Genomic DNA, 26,852 nt, shown 5'->3' with positions numbered 1-26,852 from the left:
AGTTTGACCACGGCGCACCGGTGGTAGAGCCTCCTCTTTTCCTTTTCCCTCCAGGGCCATCAAAGCCACCTCCTCCTCTCTTCCATGGTACGGCTTTAACAGGTTTATGTGATAGAGTTGGACCTTCTTCCTTCTATCAGGTTGCTTGATGAGGTAATTGACCGGTGAGACCCTTTTCATTACCTCGTAGGGTCCCCTCCACTGTGCCAGCAAGCGATGTTCGGCCGTGGGCACGAGCACCATCACTTTCTCTCCCACGGTGAACTCACGGGGGGTCGCGGACTTATCATAGGCCCGGCCTTGGGTCCTTTGTGCCTTCTCCATATGTTCCTTGACTATGGGCCACACTGCTGACAGGCGGTCTCTCATCAGGGTAATATGTTCTATTGTGGATCGAAAGGGGCATGGCTGGGTCTCCCAGGTCTCCTTGGCTAAGTCGAGGATCCCTCGACAGGGTCTGCCATAGAGCAATTCAAACGGAGAGAATCCAGTGGATGCTTGGGGTACTTCTCGCAGGGCAAACATTAAGTGTGGGAGAAGCATGTCCCAGTTTTTCCCGTCTCGGGACACCACTCTTCTCAACATGCTTTTAATCGTTTTGTTCAAGCGTTCACACAACCCGTCTGTTTGAGGGTGGAATATGCTTGTACGTATTTGTTGAACCTGATACAACCGACACAGGTCCTTCATCAACCGCGACATGAATGGGGTTCCCTGATCAGTTAAGATCGTCTTGGGGAGGCCCACCCGAGAGAACATCATGAATAATTCCTTGGCAATTCCCTTTGACGACATATTACGCAGGGGTATGGCCTCCGGGAACTTGGTAGCGTAATCTATGACCACTAGGATGTACTCGTGTCCTCTGGCGGATTTTGGGAGAGGTCCTACGAGGTCCATAGCTATGCGTTCAAAGGGAGTCTCTATAATGGGGAGAGGAATCAAAGGGTTACGCAGGTGTGGCCGTGGAGCTGTACGTTGACATTGATCACACGTCCTACAATACCTGGCCACATCCCGGGTGACCCGGGGCCAATAGAATCTCTGCATGATTCTGTCAATAGTCTTGTCTCGTGCCAGGTGTCCTCCTAGGACGTGGGAATGGGCTAACTGTAGAACTGTATCCCTGTATGGTCTAGGCACCATTAGTAATTCCAGGTTTTCCCCCCTTCGTCGTACGACCCAGTATAAGAGACCCCGCCTGATTGCATAGTAAGGAAGAGGGGGCTCACCTGATCCGTCGACGTTCCTCCCGTCGATCACCTTCACCTTCCTCATGGCCTCCCTTAGGTCTGGGTCTCTATGCTGCGAGGTGCCGAACTGTCCCTTTAATTCCTGGGGCAGATCAACCTCGGTAGAGGGATGTGGAGGATGTTCCCCATCCCCCTCAGGGGTGACCGATGAGAACCCCTTCCAGGTTCCCTCCTCGGATGGAGCTTCAAATATATCCCTTAGCGTCTGGTTGCTCCTTCCTTCCTGTGTAGTGTATAACCCTTCACAAGTGTCTTCATCGGTGGTTTCCTGGAATATCTGTCGTAAACGTTGGGTTGCTATTTCTTCCTCTGCTGCAGAGGACGAGGACGTAGCTACGTCTCCTTGTAGGACTACTACCTCGGGCTTGGATTTTCTCTTCTTTCCTGTCCCCCTTCTTTCCACGCATAACGTCATCTGCCGAAGCTCCTTATATAAGGGACAGTCTCTCCCGATCAATAATGGTACCTTCAGCTGGGGCACTTTCCCTGCCCTGACTGTACACCTTCCTTTTGGAGTGAGAATCGGCAGATTCACAGTGGGGTAATAGTGGGTGTCTCCATGGATACAGGATACGGCTACTTTGTCTGGTAGCAGTGTTGCGGAGGTCACCAGCCGCTCCTCTACTAACGTAACCATACTTCCCGAGTCGAGGATGGCTACCACATCTTGTCCTTCGACTTGAATTGGAATCTCTGGGGCTGGAGCTATTTCTGCTAACCAACAGTGTTGATCCTGCCCCCTCAAACCGAGAGGTGTGGGGGTGGGCAGTGATGACTCTGTGACCATGGGCTCGTCCTTGCTAGGACATTGTGGGGCATAATGGTTGGGAGACTGACATTTATAACACCGACCCTGCTGTGTGGGGGATGATTTCTCCCACCTCCGGAGGGGGTTTGGACGTTTCGGTGGCGGACGCGCCGGCGTGAGTCGGGGTACGGGATCGGAAGAATCCTTCCGTTCCTCCTTGTCACTTTTTAACAACTCCCCTGTAGACCGATATGTTTCCACCGCCTGTGCTATGTCGTCGGCTGACAACGGGTTGGCTTGCCCCACAACCCTTTTTAAGTCACTGGGTAATTCCCTCAATATCTTGTCCACTACAAGAGTCTCTATCACCTGTCCTACTCCCTTTTCAGGTTCTAGCCACTGTTTCGTCAGTCGTATTAATGCAAAAATCTGGGAACGGACGGGTTTGTCAGCTGTGTAGGTCCATTGATGGAACTTTACGGCCCTATCTCTGGCAGTCAGCTGGTACCGGGATAGGATCTCGGTTTTTAGTCGCCCATAGTCTGCAGCTTCGCGGGCATCCAGGTCAAAATAGGCTTCCTGAGCCACCCCGGTCAAAAGAGGGGCTAATGCGCTCGCCCATTCTGTGGGCGGCCACTCTTCCAAGGTGGCCGTCCTTTCGAAGGTCATGAGGAAGGCCTCAATATCATCCTCCTTGGAGAGACGAGGTAAGATGGCATGAGCAGCCGCTCTTGGCTTAACTCTAGGTTCTTCTAGCCGGCTCAGCTGTTGTTGCAGGAGTTCTATGGTTGTATGCTGTGCCGCGATCAATTGTTGTAGTAGGGCATTATCCATCGTTCTTGAAAGGTTCCTCCTGGTCTACTGGAAGAATCTTGATTTACTCACTTATCCTTGTGTCACTCGTCCACCTAATGCCCACATTCTCCACCAATGTGAGCGGACCAAGTAATTGGGCGCCACTCTAAAGCGGGAAGGTGGAACAAACGAGTCAGGAGTAGGTTTTCTTGATTGAACAAAGTTCTATATTGAGGGCATTTGGACAACACAAACACTCCAACAGAATCAACGAAACTCTCCAAAGGAATAAAACATATATCTTCTTCTCCAGAGCAAAACAGGAACACAATACGATTGTCTTTAAATTACAACAAAAAGTCATGACATTGTCACCGTCTTAATGGTTCTTCCTAGATAGCTCCTCTGTCTCGGTGGCCATCTTCCAGAGATAGTTCTCCCTCTTGCTGGTTCCATACTCTCTCTTATAGGGGAAGGAGAATATCTCATTAGTAGTGTCAGCTGTGCTTAATTGCCTCTGGTTCACCTGTCTCCCATGCCTTGTTGGGCTACCATCCGTGAGCTCAGCCTGCCCTCTGGTGGTCCTTCCACAGGAGTTTATCAAAATCGGGTTTGTTTTCGAATTCTTTGTGGATTTGTGTAATCTGAGGGAAATATGTGTCTCTAATATGGTCATACATTTGGCAGGAGGTTAGGAAGTGCAGCTCAGTTTCCACCTCGTTTGGTGGCCAGTGTGCATATAGACTGTCTTCTCTTGAGAGCCAGGTCTGCCTACGGCAGCCTTTCTCAATAGCAAGACTATGCTCACTGAGTCTGTACATAGTCAAAGCTTTCCTTAAGTTTGGGTCAGTCACAGGGGTCAGGTATTCTGACACTGTGTACTCTCTGTTCAGGGTCAAATAGCATTCTAGTTTGCTCAGTTTTTTTTGTTAATTCTTTCCGATGTGTCAAGTAATTATCTTTTTGTTTTCTCGTGATTTGGTTAGGTCTAATTGTGTTCTCTCTCTCTCTCACACGTCTCAGTTCTTATCTCTCCGGTTTCACATCTCTCTATCACATCTCTGCTCTCTGCTTTTGCATTGCTGCTGTTCTGAGTTTCCAGAGAAACGCTTCCTCTCAAGGTGTTATCAGCACTAGGTCTGAGTCATAGTCTTCGTCATTATCATCACCACCATCATCTGCAGGGACAGAAGCATCGTTTGTATCATCTTCACAAGTATCCTCTTCCTCCCCTCCTCTTCCACCTAATCCTAATCATTGTTAAAGCTGAATATTACATGTTTAAATATAGTGTGTGCTTAGCATGTGGAAACATTCTGAGGTGCTTTGTGTTGTTCGGATGGACGCTCTCGTGGGGAAGCCGAACTGATATCTGTGTTTCTCCATTGAATTTTTGGAGGAGGAGGAAGAGGAGACAAGGGGGAAACAGTCTGCCAATGACCTCTCTCTCTCCCCTCATCTCTCCTCCCTCTCTGCCACCCTGTCTGGCAATTTCCCTGGCTGTCGTGGTCGAATCTCACTCCCTGTCTTCTTCATCTTCTACATCTCCCTCTTTATCTCCCCCCATATCTCTTTATCCCCCCCCCCCCCCCCCCATATCTCCCTATCTCTCTCGACAGCTGTTGTCAGCAGCTTCTCCAGCATTGGGCCTGTCTGTCTATCTGTCTGTGTCTGTCTGTTCCATAGGGGGCTGTCTGTCTGTTCCCATACACAGCAAATATGGGTGCTAATTCATTTGCTGTGGATCACCCCAAATCTCTGCATGGTCATGCAGAAAGAGAGGAAGAAGGAAGGCAAATAGACGCATATATCCTATTGTGTATTCTGGAATTTCTCTCTCTCTCAATTCAATTTCAATTGCTTTATTGCTTTATTGGCACGACGTAATACTGCGCATGCTTTGAACATGTACATCTCTCTCCTTCTGTCTCCCTGACCTCGTTTTGCTGGCTGCTCTTTTGTCATTCATGTCCCTTGTGTTCAGCTTTCCTCCTAATCCAGTGGATTGGTCACATCTCTTTCACTGACTGTGTGAGAGCTTGTGTGTGTGTGTGTGTGTGTGTGTGTGTGTGTGTGTGTGTGTGTGTGTGTGTGTGTGTGTGTGTGTGTGTGTGTGTGTGTGTGTGCGTGCGTGCGTGCGTGCGTTCGCATGTGCTGAAAACAGCATACGTTATGGACATGAAAAAGGCAAGCTTTGCATGGGGTTTCATTTCATCTGGGAATAGGGCAATACTGCCACAGCACCCTCCCTGGCCAAGGTGTATCAGGATTATATCTAGTTTTCATTTACATTTGGTTGTGTCAATTAACGTCAATTCTACGTGAAATCAACCCAAAGAATCCTACTATTTCATTGGATTTGTTGTAGGTTAAAAGTTGACCTAGCGTCATCAAATTTATTTTACAGTGGGATAACTTGACTGATTACAGAAGACGTGTGTGTGTGTGTGTGTGTGTGTGTGTATCAAATCAAATGTTTTTGGTCACATACACGTTTAGCAGATGTTATTGCAGGTGTAGGGAAATACTTGTGTTCCTAGCTCCAACAGTGCAGTAATATCTAACAATACACAACAATACACACACATCTAAAAGTAATAGAATAGAATTAAGAAATATAGAAATATTAGTACGATCAATGTCGGAGTCTGGAGTATAAATATATGTATATATATGTGATGGGATGTATAGATATTAGACAGTATGTGGATAGAATATGTACTGTAAATCTGAAGAATACTTTGGATAGAAACGTATATATGTACAGCAATAGTTGAATAGGATGGCCTCGACTATAATACAGTTTACACATATGAAATGTGTTAAACATTATGTGAACATGATTCAAGTGAGCAGTGTTCCATGTCTATGTACATAGGGCAGCAGCCTCTAAGGTGCAGGGATGAGTAACCGGGTGGTAGCCGGCTAGTGACTGAGGGCATTGTACTGTGTGGAGATCGCCTAGTGATGGCTGTTTAACAGTCTGATGGTCTTGAGATAGAAGCTGTTTTTCAGTCTCTCGGTCCCTGCTTTGAGGCACCTGTACTGACCTCGCCTTCTGGATGACAGCGAGGTGAACAGGCAGTGGCTCGAGTAGCTGAGGTCCTTGATGCTCTTCTTGGCCTTCCTGTGACATCGGGTGGTGTAGGTGTCCTGGAGGGCAGGTAGTTTGCCCCCGGTGATGTGTTGTGCAGTTGCCGTTCCAGGCAGGGACACAGCCTGACAGGATGCTCTCAATTGCACATCTGTAAAAGTCTGTGAGGGTCTTAGGTGACAAGCCACATTTCTTCAACTTCCTGAGGTTGATGAGGCGCTGTTCCGCCTTCTTCACCACACTGTCTGTGTGGGTGGACCATTTCAGTTTGTCAGTGATGCGTATTCCGAGGAACTTGAAGCTTTCCACCTTCTCCACAGCGGTCCCGTCGATGTGGATAGGGGGGGGTGCTCCCTCTGCTGTTTCCTGAAGTCCACGATCATCTCCTTTGTTTTGTTGAGGTTGAGTGAGAGGTTATTTTCCTGGCACCACACTCCCAGAGCCCTCACCTCCTTCCTGTAGGCCGTCTCATCGTTGCTGTTATTCAGGCTGACTACTGTTGTGTCGTCTGCAAACTTCATGATTGAGTTGGAGGCGTGCGTGGCCACGCAGTCATGGGTGAACAGGGCGTACAGGAAGTGGCTGAGCATTCACCCTTGTGGGGCCCCTGTGTTGAGGATCAGCCTAGTGGAGGTGTTGTTTCCTACCTTCACCACCTGGGAGCGGCCGGTCAGGAAGTCCAGGACCCAGTTGCACAGGGTGGGGTACAGACCCAGGGCTTAAGGATGAGCTTGGAGGGTACTATGGTAATGAAGGCTGAGCTGTAGTCAATGAACAGCATTCTTAAATAGGTATTCCTCTTGTCCAGATGGAATAGGGCAGTGTGCAGTGTGATGGCGTTTCCTTCATCCGTGGATCTATTGATGCGGAATGCAAATTGTAGTGGGTCTAGTGTGCGGGTAAGGTGGAGAGATATGATCCTTAACTAACCTCTCAAAGCACTTCATGATGACAGAAGTGAGTGCTACCGGGGAATGTGTGCATGAGTGTGTGTGTGTGTGTACTGTGTGTGTTTCTGTATGAACGTGTAGTGCAGTCTAGTGCAGCGTGCGCGTGTGTACTTGTATGTGTGTGTTTGTTTTACGTGTGTTTAAAGTGTGTGCATCATAAATAACATGGATGAAATCCTACACATGACTGTGGGATGTGAGCCGGCTTCATGTATGCACTTCGGATTATCGAGAGAGGGAGTGTAGTGTAGATGGGGAATATGTCATTTCAGAAAATATGTTATCTTCTTCAACGACCTCATGCCCAGAAATGATTTTTTACCATTCTAGCTCCATGTAGCGTACAAGCCAGCATGTTTCTCCGCTTTCTCTTTGTGCTACGTACACTTGTGGTAACAAGCCCAAAATAGAAACTTAGATAGATGCACAAGCACACACACCCCTCTGCTCACCTAATGTAGCTCTTTGCATTCCCCCCTCCCCTCTTTGTAATACCTTCCTCTCTGTTTCCGTGCACCACTGTCGATCCAGTATTACTCTCCAACTCTCTTACTCTCTTATGTGTTTCCGTGGTGTACACTATCTTATCACACTTTAAAAAAATCTGTTATCAAACCCTGTCAAAAACAAAATGGTGAAAACAAATTTGACCCTAAAGATGGCCAATAGCAGCAATGAGTGTACGTCTGTAAATGACGGATTTCTATGGCAAGACACATCATTCACCCAAGATTTGTCTAAATCGGGCCAGTGGTGTCTGAGATATCGCGTGGGTTAGATAGACTCATATACCTGAGCATGTGTGCCAAATTTCAGAGATTAAAAGAGATAAAAAACATTTGCCCATTATAGCGCCACCGTGTGGCCAGAATAAAGTGTCTTGCAAATGTTGAGTCTTGACAGTGTTTGCAACATGTGTACCAAATTGTGTTACAATACGAATATCCTTGACTGATTTATATGCATTTATATGCCAGACCACGCCCACGTGAATGTTTATTGTACATTTAGGTACTAGTCTGGACTGTATTGGTTAGTGACATGGTTGTTGAATTTGTTCATTTTCAGTCCTGTGGCCTTCAACAAGTGAGTTCCTAGGCAAATGTTATCATTATTAAACTCTTTATGACAATACATTACATATCTCCTAAATTCTTATTTTGAGGCATAGCTTCATTCTAATACAGTGGCCAGAACTCATGGTTTACAGGCCACATTAGGTCTACAAGTAGGCCTGTATGTTATTTATCTTTGTGTAGCATAACATTGATAAATCAGTCACTCATGCAAAATTAGCGATATTATAAACAATTACAAAGAATTTACCTGCAGTAGCACATACTGGGAAAAAAAGTTCATTTGTTGTCATCACTTAAAAAATAGAGTTGATTTGTCTTCTCATTTAGTTCTGAGTCAGGATCACACGCACACCCCTCTGCTCACCTAATGTAGCTCTTTGCATTCCCCCCTCCCCTCTTTGTAACACCTTCCTCTCTGTTTCCGTGCACCACTGTAGATCCAGTATTACTCTCCAACTCTCTTACTCTCTTATATGTTTCCGTGGTGTACACTATCTTATCACACTTTTAAAAAATCTGTTATCAAACCCTGTCAAAAACAAAATGGTGAAAACAAATTTAACACTAACCATCTTATTTTGTTAATTGTTTTAACTCCTCTGCAGGTTTTCCTGAGCACCCTCCTTCTGTGTGAGTGGGTGTCCGAGTGTGTGTGTTATGGCGTCTGTGATGGACGTTTCCTACCGTAAGGTGCTGTTGCTAGGGGCCATCGCTGCAGCGTCAGCCTTTGTGGTCACCATCGTCATCGTGGTGGTTTGTGTGGGCTGCCAAAGGTGAGGTCACAGCCAACACATTTGACACTTTCTCTATCTTTATCTCTCTCTCTCTCTCTCTCTCAATTCAATTTCATTAATAGATAATAATATGAATAGATAATAAACAAAAGTGAAATAAATAATAAAACAGAATAAGAGTAAACATCACACTCACTAAAGTTCCAAAAGAATAAAGACATTTCAAATGTCATATTATGTGCAAATAGTTAAAGTACAAAAGGGAAAATAAATAAACATAAATATGGGTTATATTATCAATGGTATTTTTTCTTCACTGGTTGCCCTTTTCTTGTTGCTGAGATGTGATGTCACATGTGATGCAACAAATCTTGCTGCTGTGACACTGTGGTATTTCACCCAATTCTTTGTGGGTCTAGCCAAGCTCTTATCTCTATATCTCTATATCTCTCGCTCTCTCTCGCTCTCTCTCGCTCTCTCTCGCTCTCTCTCTCTCTCTCTCTCGCTCTCTCTCGCTCTCTCTCTCGCTCTCTCTCGCTCTCTCGCTCTCTCGCTCTCTCTCGCTCTCTCTCGCTCTCTCTCGCTCTCTCTCTCTCTCTACTGTCCAAACTTTGGGATATCAGAAACCCACACCCGACCAAGCCACGCCTTCAGTATTCAAAGAAAACAATCCAACTAAGTGACCCAACTGGCTGGGTACAAAAAAAAAACATTAAAAAAAACAATTATTTAACTAGGTAAGTTGACTGAGAACACATTCTCATGTACAGCAACAACCTGGGGAATAATTACAGGGGAGAGGAGGGGGGTGAAGAGCCAATTGTAAACCGGGAATGATTAGGTGACTGTGATGGTACAGTATGAGGGCCAGAGTGGGATTTAGCCAGGTCACCAGGGTAAACACTCTAAACACACTTTAGTGACTACAGAGTCAGGACATCTGTTTCATGTCTCATCCAATAGATGGCAGCCTACACAGGGCAATGTCCCCAATCACTGCCCTGGGGTATTGGGATATTTATTTTTTAGACCAGAGGAAAGGGTGCCTCCTACTGGCCATCCAACACCACTTCCAGCAGTCCTGGTCTACCCATCGAGGACCAACCCTGCTTAGCCTCAGAAGCAAGCCAGCAGTGGGATGCAAGGTGTTATACTGCTGGCCTAGAACAACCCAATGTGTTTTCTGTCATTTATTTACCCTGCACTGGGTTTTTGTTTTTCACCCAGCATTTTTTAAAGTGATCAGGATTCTCAGTAGACTAAAGCAATAGAACACAGTATGCTCTGGTTCTTACGGAACCCTCAGGGACCAATCAGACTCAACCCTCAGTGGCTTCGTTGTATTTGATATCCTCTTCAACCGGACATAGAGATACACTGTAGCTTAAAGTAAAGCTTCGTGCAAAGGCATCTGTAAATGGAACCAATAAAGAACAAATACATTGATGTTGCCACAAACTGTATGAAAAAAAGGCTACTCGTTCCTCTTTAGTTTGGTAAGCCATGGATTGTTCTGGTGCTGAATTCCTGCCTCCAGTGTGTTGTTATGGTGTGACAGTCCTGTGGGATGTGGATGCTTAGACACCTGCTGATGGCTCCCCAGGGGCAGACAGAGCTGAGAGGTGCATAGAGAGATGTGTCCTGGGCTGGAGAGAGAGACAGAGTCCCTGGGGCATCTCAATGGTACTAAGTGGCCTCTGCGTGTGTAGGTGCACAGATGCATCTCTTCTCCTTTATCTTCACCGAACTGAAAAACACAGGCGAGGTGAAAGCAACATGTATGGATGGCCTCCGGGAATCTACTTTCATATGAGTATTGAGATCAGATCGGTGCAGGTGAAGAGCAGTAGATGAGGAGAGGAAGCCACATATGAGTATTGAGATCAGATCGGTGCAGGTGAAGAGCAGTAGATGAGGAGAGGAAGCCACATATGAGTATTGAGATCAGATTGGTGCAGGTTTAGAGCAGTAGATGAGGAGAGGAAGCCACATATGAGTATTGAGATCAGATCGGTGCAGGTGAAGAGCAGTAGATGAGGAGAGGAAGCCACATATGAGTATTGAGATCAGATCGGTGCAGGTGAAGAGCAGTAATGAGGAGAGGAAGCCACATATGAGTATTGCGATCTGTTTCACCTATAGTCAGCTAAACCTTCACACCTCCTCTCCCACCTCTCTCTCTACTGCTGTCTTCAGCACACCTGCATCACACGGCTCGCCCTATCAACAGTCCCCCGTGGATACAGTGTTCCCAAAGGGCCCCTAGTGACGTGTGGAAATGTTAGCAACCATGGAGGAATATTTACTTCTCTCTTGAGTGAAACTCAACAGCGACATGGTTAATAATAACTGCTCCTTCATGTGTCCTCAGGAAAAACAAGACCAAGCATCCTCCGGCCGATGGAGAGAAGGGCTCCTCAGCAGACACGGTGAGGGATTTATATTAACCCCTTCTTTATCCTCATACATTTTTTAGTCTTTATGTTGTATATTTCAGACCTATCATCCATTGCACCCCATCCACCGTCCCTTTACCGTCATTTGTTATCGGCCCACCCAATAAATTGCCTAGTGCTACCTTACACAAGACTTTGAGAGCTCATTCCACCACCTAGCATAAATCTACTGTATTATCCCCTCATTTATAGCAGCGGAAATGTCAAACATATCTACACTCTTACAAAAAAGGTGCTGTCTAGACCCTGAAAGGGTTCTTTGGCTGTCCCCATAGGAGAACCCTTGAAGAACCCTTTTTGGTTCCATGTAGAACCCTTTCTATAGAGGCCCCTTACAAGCATTTCGCTACACCCGCAATAACATCTGCTAAACATGTGTGTGTGTGACCAATACAATTTGATTTGAATGGTTCTACCTGGAACCAAAAAGGGTTCTACGGGGAACCAAACAGGGTTCTCCTATGGGGTCAGCCGAAGAACCCTTTTGGAAGCCTTTTTTTCTCAGAGTTCAGCACCACCCAGATACTGTACATCAGCCTGAGCAGTTTATATGCTCTCTGTATAGGGTGCTCTCCGTCAGCCCAAGAACACCTCCATGAGTAAATCTGACACTAGGCTGCATGAGATCAACCGCTTGCCCCGCAACGGCAACAGTGAGTAACAATACCAACAACCAATAGACTGCCAACATCTAGAAAACAACCGGTACATTGTTGAAATGGAAACCATGTAACAATGACCTGATAATAAAAGTCTCCCTTTTTCTCTCTCTCTCAAGGTGAGGGTAAGAACCGTCCTGCCAGTATGGACCTTCTCCTCCTCCACAGCCATCGCTCCACCTCTGACCTCCGCCCCCCACTTGTCCGCCAGCTCCCCCAGATCCCCACCAGCCCCGAGGGGGAGGGAGACCCAGTGGGGGGAGACATCCAGAAGGGAGGAGAAGAGGGGGTCAGAGACCACACCTACACTGAGGTGGGGATCCGGAACTCGCCCGTCCGTTGCTTAAACGATGGGCTGTACGAGAGTGTAGGGATCAGAGAGGTGGACACGGTGCCCCCAGTTCCCCCACCCACATCAGCCAACACCCCAGCAACACTCACGACCTCACAGAGCCCCAATGGGACCTGCACTGACGATGTCCGCAATGGGAACAGAAACAGAAATGGGAATGTGCGTATTTATGCTATGAAAGCAATGCAATAGAGATGTTGACATCGCATCATCATTGGAGACACTTTATATTGTGACCACCTACCCGTAAAAAATGTTAGTTGTTCATTTTGTTATTCTGCTTTTCTTTTGTTGGCCCAATGGAAGGACAAGTACCTTCCAACTTTGCGTGTTTGTGTGTCTGTATACCTCAGGGAAATGCCAGAGGAGCTGTTAATGGGAGTAGCAGAGGAGGAGGGAAGGGGCCCAACGGTGCTAACGGATCGGCCCTGCCCTCCCTCACCTCCCTGGCCCCCCAGGACCCCGTAGCGGCAGAGTACGCCTCCATACGGAAGGTCAAGAAGGTAAACAGTGTTTTTACAACCGCTTTCCAATGGCGTCACGGAACAGCATCATACTGTTTGAATTCGTACTCTAATGAAATACAATTGATTAAGGTGGACAAGGCAACCAAGAAGGAGAATGGGAACGCAGAGTCAGATGACCAATCAAGTGTCCAATCAAGTGTGGGAGAGTCACCCTCTGCCCCGCCCCCTCCACCCCCCCGCAGCCAGGAGTTTCTACAGAAACAGCAGGATCCATTCCACCTGCACGTCTTCCCTAAGGTACGCCCCCTGTAGGACACTCATGGCCAGAGCCTGAGTATATTTGTTGTAATTCTTCACCAGCTTGTGTACACCGCTAACCCCACACTGTAAACGCCAATGCATTTTTTTTACTCAAATACTTCTAGTTAGTTGAACTCAAAGTCAATGAAAAGTCATTGTTATTATTATTATTAAGGTTTATGTGGTACTGACTCGAAACTAAACAGGGCAAACGTAAACATGTCGCCCCCCCATGAATGATGCTGTGCCAATCGAGATATTACGTGTGACTAACACATTTCAGTTAAATACTACAAGCTCCCGCCTTGGACCAATCAATAATATTTCGTAAATGCCGGATCTCTATGGCGTTCACCCAAGTTTTTGTCAAAATTGGGATAGTGCTGTCTGAGATATTGCATGTGAAGAACATACAAACGAAGACAGATCCACAGTCCCTTCCCCGATTTCATTGTGGGGCACAATAAAATACACAAGAGAGCTATATACAGGGAGTACCAGTATCAAATCAATGTGAAGGAGTATGAGGTATTTGAGGTACAGTTGAAGTCGGAAGTTTACATACACCTCAGCCCAATTCATTTAAACTCAGTTCTTCACAATTCCTGACATTTAATCCGAGTAAGAATTCCTTGTGGATATAGATACTTTTGTACCTGCTTCCTCCAGCATCTTCACAACGTCCTTTGCTGTTGTTCTGGGATTGATTGCCACTTTTCGCACCAAAGTACGTTCATCTCTAGGAGACGGAACGTGTCTCCTTCCTGAGCGGTATGACGGCTGCGGGGTCCCATGGTGTTTATACTTGTGTACTATTGTTTGTACAGATGAGCGTGGTACCTTCAGGCATTTGGAAATTGCTCCCAAGGATGAACCAGACTTGTGGATGTCTACAATTTTCTTTCTGAGGTCTTGGCTGATTTATTTTGATTTTCACATGATGTCAAGCAAAGAGGCACTGAGTTTGAAGGTAGGCCTTGAAATACATCCACAGGTACACCTCCAATTGACTCAAATGATGTCAATTAGCCTATCAGAAGCTTCTAACGCCATGACATCATTTTCTGGAATTTTCCAAGCTGTTTAAAGGCACAGTCAACTTAGTGTATGTAAACTTCTGACCCACTGGAATTGTGATGCAGTGAATTATAAGTGAAATAATCTGTCTGTAAACAATTGTTGGAAAACTTACTTGTGTCATGCAGTTTATAGTTTGTTAACAAGAAGATGTGTGGAGTGGTTGAAAAACGAGTTTTAATGACTCCAACCTAAGTGTATGTAAACTTCCGACTTCAACTGCTGATATGTACATGAAGGTAGGGTAAAGTGATTAGGCATTACGATAGATAATAATAAGAGTTAATAAAGGCAACAGTAAGCATGTAGTAACCGACAAATGATGCAGCGCCCACCCTTGGGCCAATCAATGTAATTTTGTTAATTGACGGATCTCTGTAGCATGACACATCGTTCACCCAAGTTTCGTCATAATCGGGCCAGTAGTGTCTGAGATATCGCTTGTGACTAAAGTGCGTACAGTTGTTTACTATTTACTATACCGCAATAGAGTTGATTTGACTTCTCATTTAGTTCTGAGTCAGTATCACATACACATTTTAAGTAATAATTACTTTTCATTGACTTTGTGTTTATTTTACTAGAAGTTTTTGAGTTAAAAATGCCTTTGGGGTTTACGGTCTACATGCTGTAGGGCAGAAATATTAACCTGTCAGTTCCTTCATTTACCCACCAGAGGGAACTATTCCTTCTGCTTAGTGCTCAGTGTTCAATGTCAGCAGAAGAGTAGATTTGTAATGCTCCGGGTTGAAGTCCCCCCTTAAACACAGGTCTACGATCAGATCACCCTAACCGCAATACTAATCTTAACCATGAAACTGATCTTAGATTAGTGTGGAGGGAGTAATTTGAGCCTGATCTGTATCACTATTTCCAGCCCCATGTGCTCTACTGACCTGTCCACATGGCTAGAATGTCAGATCTTCAAAGACGATGTCTAGGAGAGAAGCAGAATTGATCAGAGTATGACACATATCTTCCTTTTGCAACTTTGCTCTGCTATCATCCTTTAGTTGTTAGAATATGTCCCACAGGCATGATTCAATCTCACTGTTGAAAGTATACCATATGCGCCCAGGGTCTGATATCATTTTGTAAACAGATGGAAATAGTGTGTATAGTGTGGGCAGCACTGAAAGAGGGTAATGGAGGGACAATGATAAAGATCAAACCTTCCTGTGTGTTTGGCGCTCCTACCGGTTTTCTCTTACTGTGTGTGTGTGTATTTTGTGCCTGTCTGTCTGTCTGTCTGTGTGTGTGTGTGTGTGCGCACACGTGTGTCTGCATGTGTGTGCGCGCTCGCGCGCATTTGCACAGCACGAACAGGGTGATTGTAATCTGCTTGGTCACAGGTTTGGTAGATTGACAGAACTGTGTAAAGTATTTTATTTTTATTTAACCTTTATTTAACTAGGCAAGTCAGTTAAGAACAAATTGTTATTTGCAATGACGGCCTACCAAAGGCACAAGGCCTCCTGCGGGGACGAGAGCTGGGATTGAAAATAAAATACAAATATAGGACATAACACACATCACGACAAGAGAGACAACACTACATAAAGAGAGACCTAAGACAACAACATGGCAGCAACACATGACAACACAGCATGGTAGCAACACAACTTGACAACACAACATGGCAGCAGCACAAAACATGGTACAAACATTATTGGGCACAGACAACAGGACAAGGGCAAGAAAGTAGAGACAACAATACATCAAGCGAAGCAGCCACAACTGTCAGTAAGAGTGTCCATGGTTGAGTCTTTGAATGAAGAGATGGAGATAAAACTATCCAGTTTGAGTGTTTTTTGAGGATCGTTCCAGTCGCTGGCTGCAGCGAACTGAAAAGACGAGCGACCCAGGGATGTGTGTGCTTTGGGGACCTTTAACAGAATGTGACTGGCAGAACAGGTGCTGTATGTGGAGGATGAGGGCTGCAGTAGGTATCTCAGATAGGGGGGAATGAGGCCTAAGAGGGTTCTATAAATGAACAATTCAACCAGTGGGTCTTGCAACGGGTATACAGAGATGACCAGTTTACAGAGGAGTATAGAGTGCAGTGATGTGTCCTATAAGGAGCATTAGTGGCAAATCTGATGGACGAATGGTAAAGAACATCTAGCCGCTTGAGAGCACCCATACCTGCGGATCTATCAATTACGTCTCCGTAATCTAGCATGGGTAGGATGGTCATCTGAATCAGGGTTAGTTTGGCAGCTGGGGTGAAAGAGGAGCGATTACGATAGAGGAAACCAAGTCTAGATTTAACCTTAGCCTGGAGCTTTGATAAGTGCTGAGAGAAACAGAAACAGAAGGAAGAAGGCACTGACAGAGATGCTCGCCTCGCTCCGCGTTCTTAGGAAACTATGCAGTAATTTGTTTTTTATGTGTTATTTATTACATTCTTAGCCCAGGAAATCTTTAGTCTTATTACATACAGCCGGGAAGAACTATTGGATATAAGAGCAATGTCAACTAACCAACACTACTACCAGGAATACGACTTTCCCAAAACGAGTCCTCTGTTCGGACCTCCACCCTGGACATCTCAAAGGCCGACCCAAAACAACGTTGTCGCCGCAGGAGAGGCAGACGGAGCAACCTCCTGGTCAGACTTAGAAGGCGAGCACACCATCCACCCGTTCCGAGCATACTGCTCGCCAATGTCCAGTCTCTAGACAACAAGGTGGACAAACTTAGGGCACGAGTTGCCTTCCAGAGAGACATCAGAGATCGTAACATTCTCTGTTTCAGGGAAACATGGCTCTCTCAGGATATGTTGTCAGAGTCGGTACAGCCACCGGGTTTCTTCATGCGTCGCGCCGACAGAAACAGCCATCTCTCTGGTAAGAAGAAGGGCGGGGGTGTATGCTTCATGATTAGTGACTCATGGTGTAATCATAACAACATACAGGAACACAAGTCCTTTTGTTCACCTGACCTAGAATTCCTTACAATCAAATGCCGACCGCATTATCTCCCAAGAGAATTCTCTTAGATTATAGTCACAGCCATGTATATCCCCTCCCAAGCTGATACCTCGACGGCCCTGAAAGAACTTCACTGGACTCTATGTAAACTTGAAACCATATGTCCTGAGGCTGCATTTGTTGTAGCTGGGGATTTTATCAAAGCTAATTTGAGAACAAGGCTACCTAAATTCTACCAGCACATTGATTGTTGTACCCTCTCGAGCAAAACACTTGACCACTGCTACTCTAACTTCCGCGATGTATACAAGGCCCTCCCCCGCCTTCCCTTCGGCAAGTCTGACCATGACTCCATCTTGTTGCTCGCCTCCTATATGCAGAAACTAAAACAGGAAGGCCCGTGTTTAGGTCGAACCAACGCTGGTCTGACCAGCTGGATTCCACGATTCAAGATTGCTTCGAACACGTGGACTGGGATATGTTCTGCTAGCCTCAGACAATAACTGAACTAAATGACTATTGCCCCGTAGCACTCACTTCTGTCATCATGAAGGGCTTTGAGAGACTAGTCAAGGATCATATCACCTCCACCCTACCTTAGACCCACTACAATTTATTTACCACCCCAATAGGTCCACAGACGATGCAATCGCCATCACACTGCAGACTACCCTATCCCATCTGGACAAGAGGAATACCTATGTAAGAATGCTGTTCATTGACTACAGCTCAGCATTCAACACCATAGTACCCTCCAAACTCATCAATAAGCTTGAGACCCTGGGTCTCCACCCCGCCCTATGCAACTGGGTCCTGGACTTTCTGACGGGCCTTCCCCAGGTGGTGAAGGTAGGAAACAACATCTCCACCCCGATGATCCTCAACATTGGGGCCCAACAAGGGTGCTTTCTCAGCCCTCTCCTGTACGCCCTGTTCACCCATGACTGCATGGCCATGTACGCCTCCAACTCAATCATCAAGTTTGCAGACGACACTACAGTGGCAGGCTTGATTACCAACAACGATGAGACAGCCTGCAAGGAGGAGGTGAGGGCCCTCGGCATATGGTGTCAGGAAAATAACTTCTCACTCAACGTCAACAAAACAAAGGAGATGATCGTGGACTTCAGGAAACAGCAGAGGGAGCACCCCCCTATCCACATCGACGGGACAGTAGTGGAGAAGGTGGAAAGTTTCAAGTTCCTCGGCGTACACATCGCCGCCTGGTATGGCAACTGCACCGCCCTAAACCACAAGGCTCTCCAGAGGGTAGTGCGGTCTGCACAACGCATCACCGGAGGCAAACTACCTGCCCTCCAGAACACCTACAGCACCCAATGTCACAGGAAGGCCAATAAGATTATCAAGGACAACAACCACCTGAGCCACTGCCTGTTCACCACGCTATCATCCAGAAGGCGAGGTCAGTACAGGTGCATCAAAGCAGGGACCGAGAGACTGAAAAAAAGCTTCTATCTCAAGGCCATCAGACTGTTAAACAGCCATCACAAACATTTAGTGGCTGCTGCCAACACACAGACTCAAATCACTGGCCACTTTAATGAATGGGTTTAATAATTTTATCACTAGTCACTTTAAATAATGCCACTTGAATAATGTTTACGTATCCTACATTACTCATCTCTGTCAGATGTGTGCGTACTGGAAGTCAGGTGCAGGAGAGCAGAGACTTGTGAACAGGCGAACACACTTTATTCAGGCAAAAGTGCCAAATGCGCAAAACAGTCACAAGAATGATGTTTAACAAAAACACGTCTTTGTGAAACAATTACATGGAAAAAACAAGCCAGTTCTGTCGCGTCAACAACACAAACAATCTAACACAAAGACATGATGGGGAACAAAGGAATAAATACATGTAGATTCATTGGGGAATGTGGTGTACAGACATCATTTCTCCTTAACGTCCACTGAGCGTCCAGAGACACCATGTGCAGACATCATTTCTCCTTAACGTCCACTGAGCGTCCAGAGACACCATGTGCAGACATCATTTCTCCTTAACGTCCACTGAGCGTGCAGAGACACCATGTGCAGACATCATTTCTCCTTAACGTCCACTGAGCGTGCAGAGACACCATGTGCAGACATCATTTCTCCTTAATGTCATCTGAGCGCCCAGAGACACCATGTGCAGACATCATGTATCCTTAATGTCCACTGAGCGTGCAGAGACACCATGTACAGACATCATTTATCCTTAACGTCCACTGAGCGTCCAGAGACACCATGTACAGACATAATTTCTCCCTAACGTCCACTGAGCGTCCAGAGACACCATGTGCAGACATCATTTCTCCCTAACGTCCACTGAGCGTCCAGAGACACCATGTACAGACATAATTTCTCCTTAACGTCCACTGAGCGTCCAGAGACACCATGTACAGACATAATTTCTCCTTAACGTCCACTGAGCGTCCAGAGACACCATGTACAGACATCATTTCTCCTTAACGTCCACTGAGCGTGCAGAGACACCATGTACAGACATCATTTCTCCTTAACGTCCACTGAGCGTCCAGAGACACCATGTACAGACATAATTTCTCCTTAACGTCCACTGAGCGTGCAGAGACACCATGTGCAGACATAATTTATCCTTAACGTCCACTGAGCGTGCAGAGACACCATGTGCAGACATAATTTATCCTTAACGTCCACTGAGCGTGCAGAGACACCATGTGCAGACATCATTTCTCCTTAACGTCCACTGAGCGTCCAGAGACACCATGTGCAGAAATCATTTCTCCTTAACGTCCACTGAGCGTGCAGAGACACCATGTGCAGACATCATTTCTCCTTAACGTCCACTGAGCGTGCAGAGACACCATGTGCAGACATCATTTCTCCTTAATGTCCACTGAGCGCCCAGAGACACCATGTGCAGACATCATGTATCCTTAATGTCCACTGAGCGTGCAGAGACACCATGTACAGACATCATTTATCCTTAACGTCCACTGAGCGTCCAGAGACACCATGTACAGACATAATTTCTCCCTAACGTCCACTGAGCGTCCAGAGACACCATGTGCAGACATCATTTCTCCCTAACGTCCACTGAGCGTCCAGAGACACCATGTACAGACATAATTTCTCCTTAACGTCCACTGAGCGTCCAGAGACACCATGTACAGACATCATTTCTCCTTAACGTCCACTGAGCGTCCAGAGACACCATGTACAGACATCATTTCTCCTTAACGTCCACTGAGCGTGCAGAGACACCATGTACAGACATCATTTCTCCTTAACGTCCACTGAGCGTCCAGAGACACCATGTACAGACATAATTTCTCCTTAACGTCCACTGAGCGTGCAGAGACACCATGTGCAGACATAATTTATCCTTAATGTCCACTGAGTGTGCAGAGACACCATGTGCAGACATAATTTCTCCTTAACGTCCACTGAGCGTGCAGAGACACCATGTGCAGACATAATTTATCCTTAATGTCCACTGAGCGTGCAGAGACACCATGTGCAGACTCGTTACAACTTCAGCTTTAAGCACAAAGTGATTTTGTCCGTCTGTGACCAAGAAAAAGTGGCCTTGTGGTTCAATTCTATGAAGATATTTGGTAGTTTCTCATGTTGAGAGCTCTAAAATCCGTCTGAGAATATCACAGCGAGATGAAACTAGTACGAAACAGCTCAAAGTACCCAAAAAAGGGCTCTTACCATCTAAAAGGATGTTATGTTTATGCGTGTGTACTGTAGCCTATATGTGTGTATGTGCTTCATAGCTCGAGTGTGTGAGCCTGCGTCCCTGCCCTTCTCCTGCTCTGTGGAGCACATGTTGTGTGCTTGGCCAGCGGAGAGGAGGGGACGATTACGCAAGAGCCTGTATGGCTGCCAAGCCGTGTGTGAGTGAGTGTGTGTGTGTGAGTGTGAGTGTGTGCGCTTGCGTGTGTGTTGAGGGAAGAAACAGTAGAACAGGTAGCCGTCCAACCAGAGGAATTAACAGAACGCACACCCAATCCCTCAGATATAAAGATTTCATCACTGGCTCTGGAGAGTGCATCTTCATTTACACAACATAAACTATTGTGCTTGTAACTATTGAGTTGGATCTTTGTTAGAAAGTCAATTAAACCTGTAACCATCAGATTGTATATACAGCACAATCAACAAACTACTCCTGCACTTCAATTCACTTTAATTGCGTTCACTAGTGTCGCTCATAAAACATTCATAATCACTGACACCATAGCTGATGGATATGTATGAGATTCAGGAAAGACATCTCCTGGGAGTCTTCTCCTGCCGTGGTTCTGTAGTGTAGATGTGACGCTGGGGGCAATGGAGGGTCTCTGTGTGTGATAGAGAGCAATACACATCTTTTTATTACCATACTGGTCAAGAAATCTCCTGGGAGTCTTCTCCTGCAGTGGTTCTGTAGTGTAGATGTGACGCTGGGGGCAATGGAGGGTCTCTGTGTGTGATAGAGAGCAATACACATCTGGATGTTGGTAGCACTCCTCTCTCACTTGAGACTGAGAAACCTCTCGATCGACCAAGAGTTAAAAAGATCCACCGACCGAAGAAGAGCAGCTCATTTGACGGCACCATCTGATTCTGTTTATGATTTGCCGTCTGATTTCTGGGCAGCTGTGCACTGAGTGGGCTGTCTTTTGACACACACACACACACACACACACACACACACACACACACACACACACACACACACACACACACACACACACACACACACACACACACACACACACACACACACACACACACACACACACACGTGGGGAGCATCTTTGATCTGGGGGCCGTGTATATGCAACGCAACACACGTGATTCTTTAACCATTGAAATTTACTCAAAAACATTTGACCCTCTATCTGACAGTACTGTTTTGTTCAGTTATATGAAGAAAAAAACAAAAGGACAAGAGACGATGGAGGGGAGACGTTCATTGAACCTGTCAGCATAGTGAAGCTGCATACAGATGATTTGCTGTAAATGGGGAGATATTTGACTCCTTATGGCTGGGGGCAGTATTGAGTAGCTTGGATGAATAAGGTGCCCAGAGTAAACTGCCTGCTACTCAGTTCCAGAAGCTAAGATATGCATATTATTAGTATATTTTGATAGAAAACACTCTGAAGTTTCTAAAACTCTTTGAATGATGTCTGTGAGTATAACAGAACTAATATGGCAGGCAAAAACCTGAGAAGAAATCCAACCAGGAAGTGGGAAATCTGAGGTTGGTCGTTTTTCAACTCATTCCCTATTGAAGATACAGTGGGATATTGGTCATGTTGCACTTCCTACGGCTTCCACTAGATGTCAACAGTCTTTAGAACCTTGTGTGATGCTTCTACTGTGATTTGGGGGCTCATAAGGGCTGTTTGAGCCAGGTGTCTGGCAGAGTGCCATGAGCTCGTGATGCTCGTTCACGTGAGAGTGAGCTCTGTTCCATTGCAATTCTACAGACAAATGAATTCTCCGGTTGGAACATTATTGAAGATTTATGTTAAAAACATTCTATAGATTGATTCTATACTTCGTTTGACATGTTTCTACGGACTGTAACAGAACTTTTTGACTTTTTGTCTGCTCCTAGTGTATGCGCGTCATGAATTTTGATTTGTGAACTGAACGCGCTAACAAAAGGAGCTTTTTGGACATAAATGATGAACTTTATGGAACAAAACGAACATTTATTGTGGAACTGGAATTCCTGGGAGTGCATTCTGATGAAGATCGTCAAAGGTAAGTGAATATTTATAATGTTATTTCTGACTTCTGTTGAATCCAACATGGCGGATATCTTTATGGTTGTTTTGGGCCCTGAGCGCCGTACTCAGATTATTGCATGGTTTGCTTTTTCCGTAGTTTAAAAAAAATCTGACACAGCGGTCGCATTAAGGAGAAGTGTATCTAAAGTACCATGTATAACACTATATGTGTATAACACAAAATCACCGGATGTTTTTGGAACTACTGAACATAACGCGCCAATATATACTGAGATTTTTTGATATAAATATGAACTTTATCGAACAAAACATACATGTATTGTGTAACATGATGTCCTATGAGTGTCATCTCATGAAGATCATCAAAGGTTAGTGATTAATTCTCTATTTCTGATTTTTGTGACTCCTCTCTTTGGCTGGAACAATGCCTGTGTTTTTCTGTGACTTGGCTCTGACCTAACATTATCGTTTGTGGTGCTTTCGCCGAAGGCCTATTTGAAATCGGACACTGTGGTGGGATAACAAGAAGTCTATCTTTAAAATGGTGTGAAATACTTGTATGTTTGAGGAATTTTAATTATGAGATTTCTGTTGTTTTGAGTTTGGCGCCCTGCACTTTCACTGGCTGTTGTCATATTGATCCCGTATTGATCCCAGCCCTAAGAAGTTTTTAATAGCATTACAAAATGTACACTTACAAATGGGTGAACAGAGATGATCTGATTCCAGAAGATAATTTATTCCATATGCACAACCATTTCAACAAGCATGTCATTCCTCAAGCAAACACAGTGCCTCACTGTTCTCTTACTAGACTAGTGGTAGGATGGTTGGGTAGACAGTCACATGAGATCCACTCACACCCACACACACCTACACACACACACCTACACACACACACACACACACACACACACACACACACACACACACACACACACACACACACACACACACACACACACACCTACACACACACACACACACACACACACACACACACACACACACACACACACACCTACACACACACACACACACACACACACACACACACACACACACACACACACACACACACACACACACACACACACACACACACACACACACACACACACACACACCTACACCTACACCTACACCTACACCTACACCTACACCTACACACACACACACACACACCTACACCTACACCTACACCTACACCTACACCTACACCTACACCTACACACACACACACACACACACACACACACACACACACACACACACACACACACACACACTTGCTGTTCAGTGTGGACTGTGTTTACATCAATTTCCCTGGATAAACATTTGCTACAGAACTCACACACACACAAACATACAGGTGTCCTGTCTCGTATGTCCATGTCCTGTACATGCAGGCCTGACATGACGCCGAGGTGACCTACCAGAGATGATCTACTGTGTCTGTGTCTGTGTGTGAGCATGCAGAATGGCTGTCTCATTGAGTTGTTTTGCTGGGATTTATACAGTATATTGGTCAGATTTGTGTATTGCTTACATAACATATGGTTTGTATGTACAGTATTTTTGAGGCTTTGTTATTGAGGCTTATGTGGGGTTTTTTGTCGAGCAAAACTTTTTGTGGAAGGTACTACTGCCCTTTGCGCAGTCAATGTCCCTGAGATAAGTCGAGTTTCCTTGTAGGCCTATTCGGCGGGGAAACTGTGGAGCCAGCTGTACAGACTATTGCATGTCTTTTATTTAAAGAATGTGCAACGATGTTGTCTTTTTTGCAGATTTTCCTTCAATCATGCAGAGCTGTTATTTTTGGGGCCTAAAATACATGTGTTCATATGGGCAGAATATTATCTGTAGGCCCAAAAATATTTTTCTGGTAAAAGACTGACATTCGGACATTTCAATTAAAAAATACTCTGGAAACATTGCTATTTTAGAGACACAAAGTAAAAATAACAATGTTATTATTATTCACATCATTCACATTCAATCAAGTCACAATTATCAGCTTTGATATTGACATCAATGAGCTTTCTGAATGAGGAGAGACACATTGGTAGGCCTACCAACGGAAAAAGACTGAAAATAATTGTGAAATCAATAGGCTACAGCTCGCTTCACAGCTTCCCCGGTACTTCACAGCTTCCCCGGTACTTCACAGCTTCCCCGGTACTTCACAGCTTCCCCGGTACTTCACAGCTTCCCCGGGAAACTCAACGTATTGTAGCCTCACGTGGATGAAAGAGTAGCAGAGGAAGGAGTTTGCTTCTGCTGCAGTGTTCGCCTTAATATATGACGTGTTGCGGCGGTGCTTCGAGTAGGGATTATGGGCCCTGGCTACCAGGCTGACAGCAGAGCCCACACCTCTGTTCTCTGTGTGTCCACCAGGAGGCAGTGTTCATGGGAAACGGGGAGCAGTACATCTGGAAGCCCCCAGAGGACAATGACATCATCACCTTGCACCCAGCGCCTATACCCCCGGGGGAGAACGGACAGGGACACACACCCACAGCCATGGAGGTGAGGGATATGTCTGCGTGTGTATGTATGTGGGTGGTGGAGTGGAGTGGGCGGGATGAGGTAAGTGTGTCATGGGGACATTCGTGTATTGCTTATGTAACATATGGTTTGTATGTACAGTCCATTTGTGTTAACTCAATGGTCAAATTGTGAAAGAGAGGTCCTGTTTACCTAGAGAGCTCCTCTTTGATTGGCTCTGCCACCGTAACACAGACCTCCATGCCTTCCTGAGTCAAACTTGGTCCGGGGCCTGGTATCTGGTTACACTGCAGGGTGGGATTACAGCCATGTGGAAGCGCAACATGTGGGTGGACCCTAACACTTAACTCTGACACGTCAGTCACACTACGGGACAAAGTGACATCCCATTTCTCACGTAGTGCACTACTTCTGGACAGTTTCACTGTTGGCTCAGTTGCAGACCACCAGGGGACTCTGTATCGGGCGTTTTTCTCGTTATTTCCAGATCATTTCTGTTTCCTTTTTTAAAGTTTCCACATACAGTATTTATATAGACCTTATTGACATGGCACATCACCTTGCCTCCGTTACACTGAATGTAACACTAAGACACTGATGCATCCTCTGTACATACATACAGTATATGATGTTGCGATGAAATAGTTTATACTTCTATAGTTTTCTGATGAGGGAAAAGCAGCTTTCTCCTGCTGCACTTTCCTCATGAGGAAACCATATAAGTATGAACAAGCTGTCGTTTAGCTCCCGACTCAGCAAGATGCAGCTCAGTCTCTGGGTATAAAACAGGTTTGAGCCCTTGGCTCCTTTGGCTGTGTGGCTGTGAGGAGAGCTTAAGGGGTTAAGTCCCTGCTGTTTGGCTCCTCATTTAGAATGCAGAGAGATCAGACTACTACACAGATGTCTCTCCCTCCCTCTATCTCTTTCTCTGTCTTCCTCTCCCGCTCTCTCAACCGCTAATTCTTTCACTCTCTTTGTCTTACTCTTTGTCTCAGAGATGGCAAAAACAATCTCCTCTTTCTCTTCTCTCCCCCCCCCCTTATTCCCTCTCTCTCTTTAGGATTTTATCTTTCTCTCTTTCTGAGCTCCTAGTGTACTCTGGAGTGTGTCAGTTGCACCCGTCAAAAGGTGTTCCACTCCTCTCCTCCTCCGCCCCTCTCTTCTCGTCCACTCCTTACTTGCCTTTTGTAGGCGCTGGCCTGCTCTCAACCAATCAGATCTCCCAAACCGGGTCTTACCCACTAACGTGCATAATGCACACAAGCCATTCTAAATTCACGACTTATTTTCTGACATCTACAAAATAACAGAAAATAAGATTTTGTTGCCAGGTTTATAATCCCGTCGCACACAGAGAGCAGAAATACGAACGGTTACTGTATCTTAGAGTAGACGAGAAGGAGAAGGGGAGAATGAAAAAAATTAAAGATACAGTACAGGCTTCTTATGCTTCTTCAACAGCTGCAGTTTTGAAACCCCCATCGTCTTGTGACTTCCTTCCTCTGCTGCAAACACGCTCACGCACAAATACACACACACACAAATACACACACACACACGCACAAATACACACACACACAAATACACACACACGCTCACGCACAAATACACACACACACAAATACACACACACACACACAAATACACACACACACAAATACACACACACACACAAATACACACACACACACACACACACACACACATAA

At 45.6% G+C, this 26,852-nt stretch overlaps 1 protein-coding gene across 2 annotated transcripts in view; it reads left to right on the top strand.

The window, feature by feature from the left end:
• The window catches only part of LOC129824391 (uncharacterized), an 84,074-nt gene that overhangs the window by 46,023 nt on the left and 11,199 nt on the right, over positions 1-26,852 (top strand). Inside the window, exons 2-8 of one of the 2 annotated variants that reach the window (XM_055883986.1) lie at positions 8,525-8,692; positions 11,025-11,082; positions 11,675-11,762; positions 11,888-12,081; positions 12,474-12,623; positions 12,717-12,884; positions 25,033-25,164. In XM_055883986.1, the coding sequence (XP_055739961.1) occupies positions 8,577-8,692; positions 11,025-11,082; positions 11,675-11,762; positions 11,888-12,081; positions 12,474-12,623; positions 12,717-12,884; positions 25,033-25,164 (906 nt within the window). In that variant the 5' untranslated portion in view covers positions 8,525-8,576. Of the gene's footprint in view, positions 1-8,524; positions 8,693-11,024; positions 11,083-11,674; positions 11,763-11,887; positions 12,280-12,473; positions 12,624-12,716; positions 12,885-25,032; positions 25,165-26,852 lie in introns of both variants that reach the window. The other variant, XM_055883985.1, reaches the window with a different exon arrangement.

This window comes from Salvelinus fontinalis, chromosome 26, assembly GCF_029448725.1.
Source record: "Salvelinus fontinalis isolate EN_2023a chromosome 26, ASM2944872v1, whole genome shotgun sequence".
Taxonomy (NCBI): Eukaryota; Metazoa; Chordata; class Actinopteri; order Salmoniformes; family Salmonidae; genus Salvelinus; species Salvelinus fontinalis.
The sequence above is the reverse complement of the archived record's forward strand: the minus strand, read 5'-3'. Positions and strand labels throughout refer to the sequence as shown.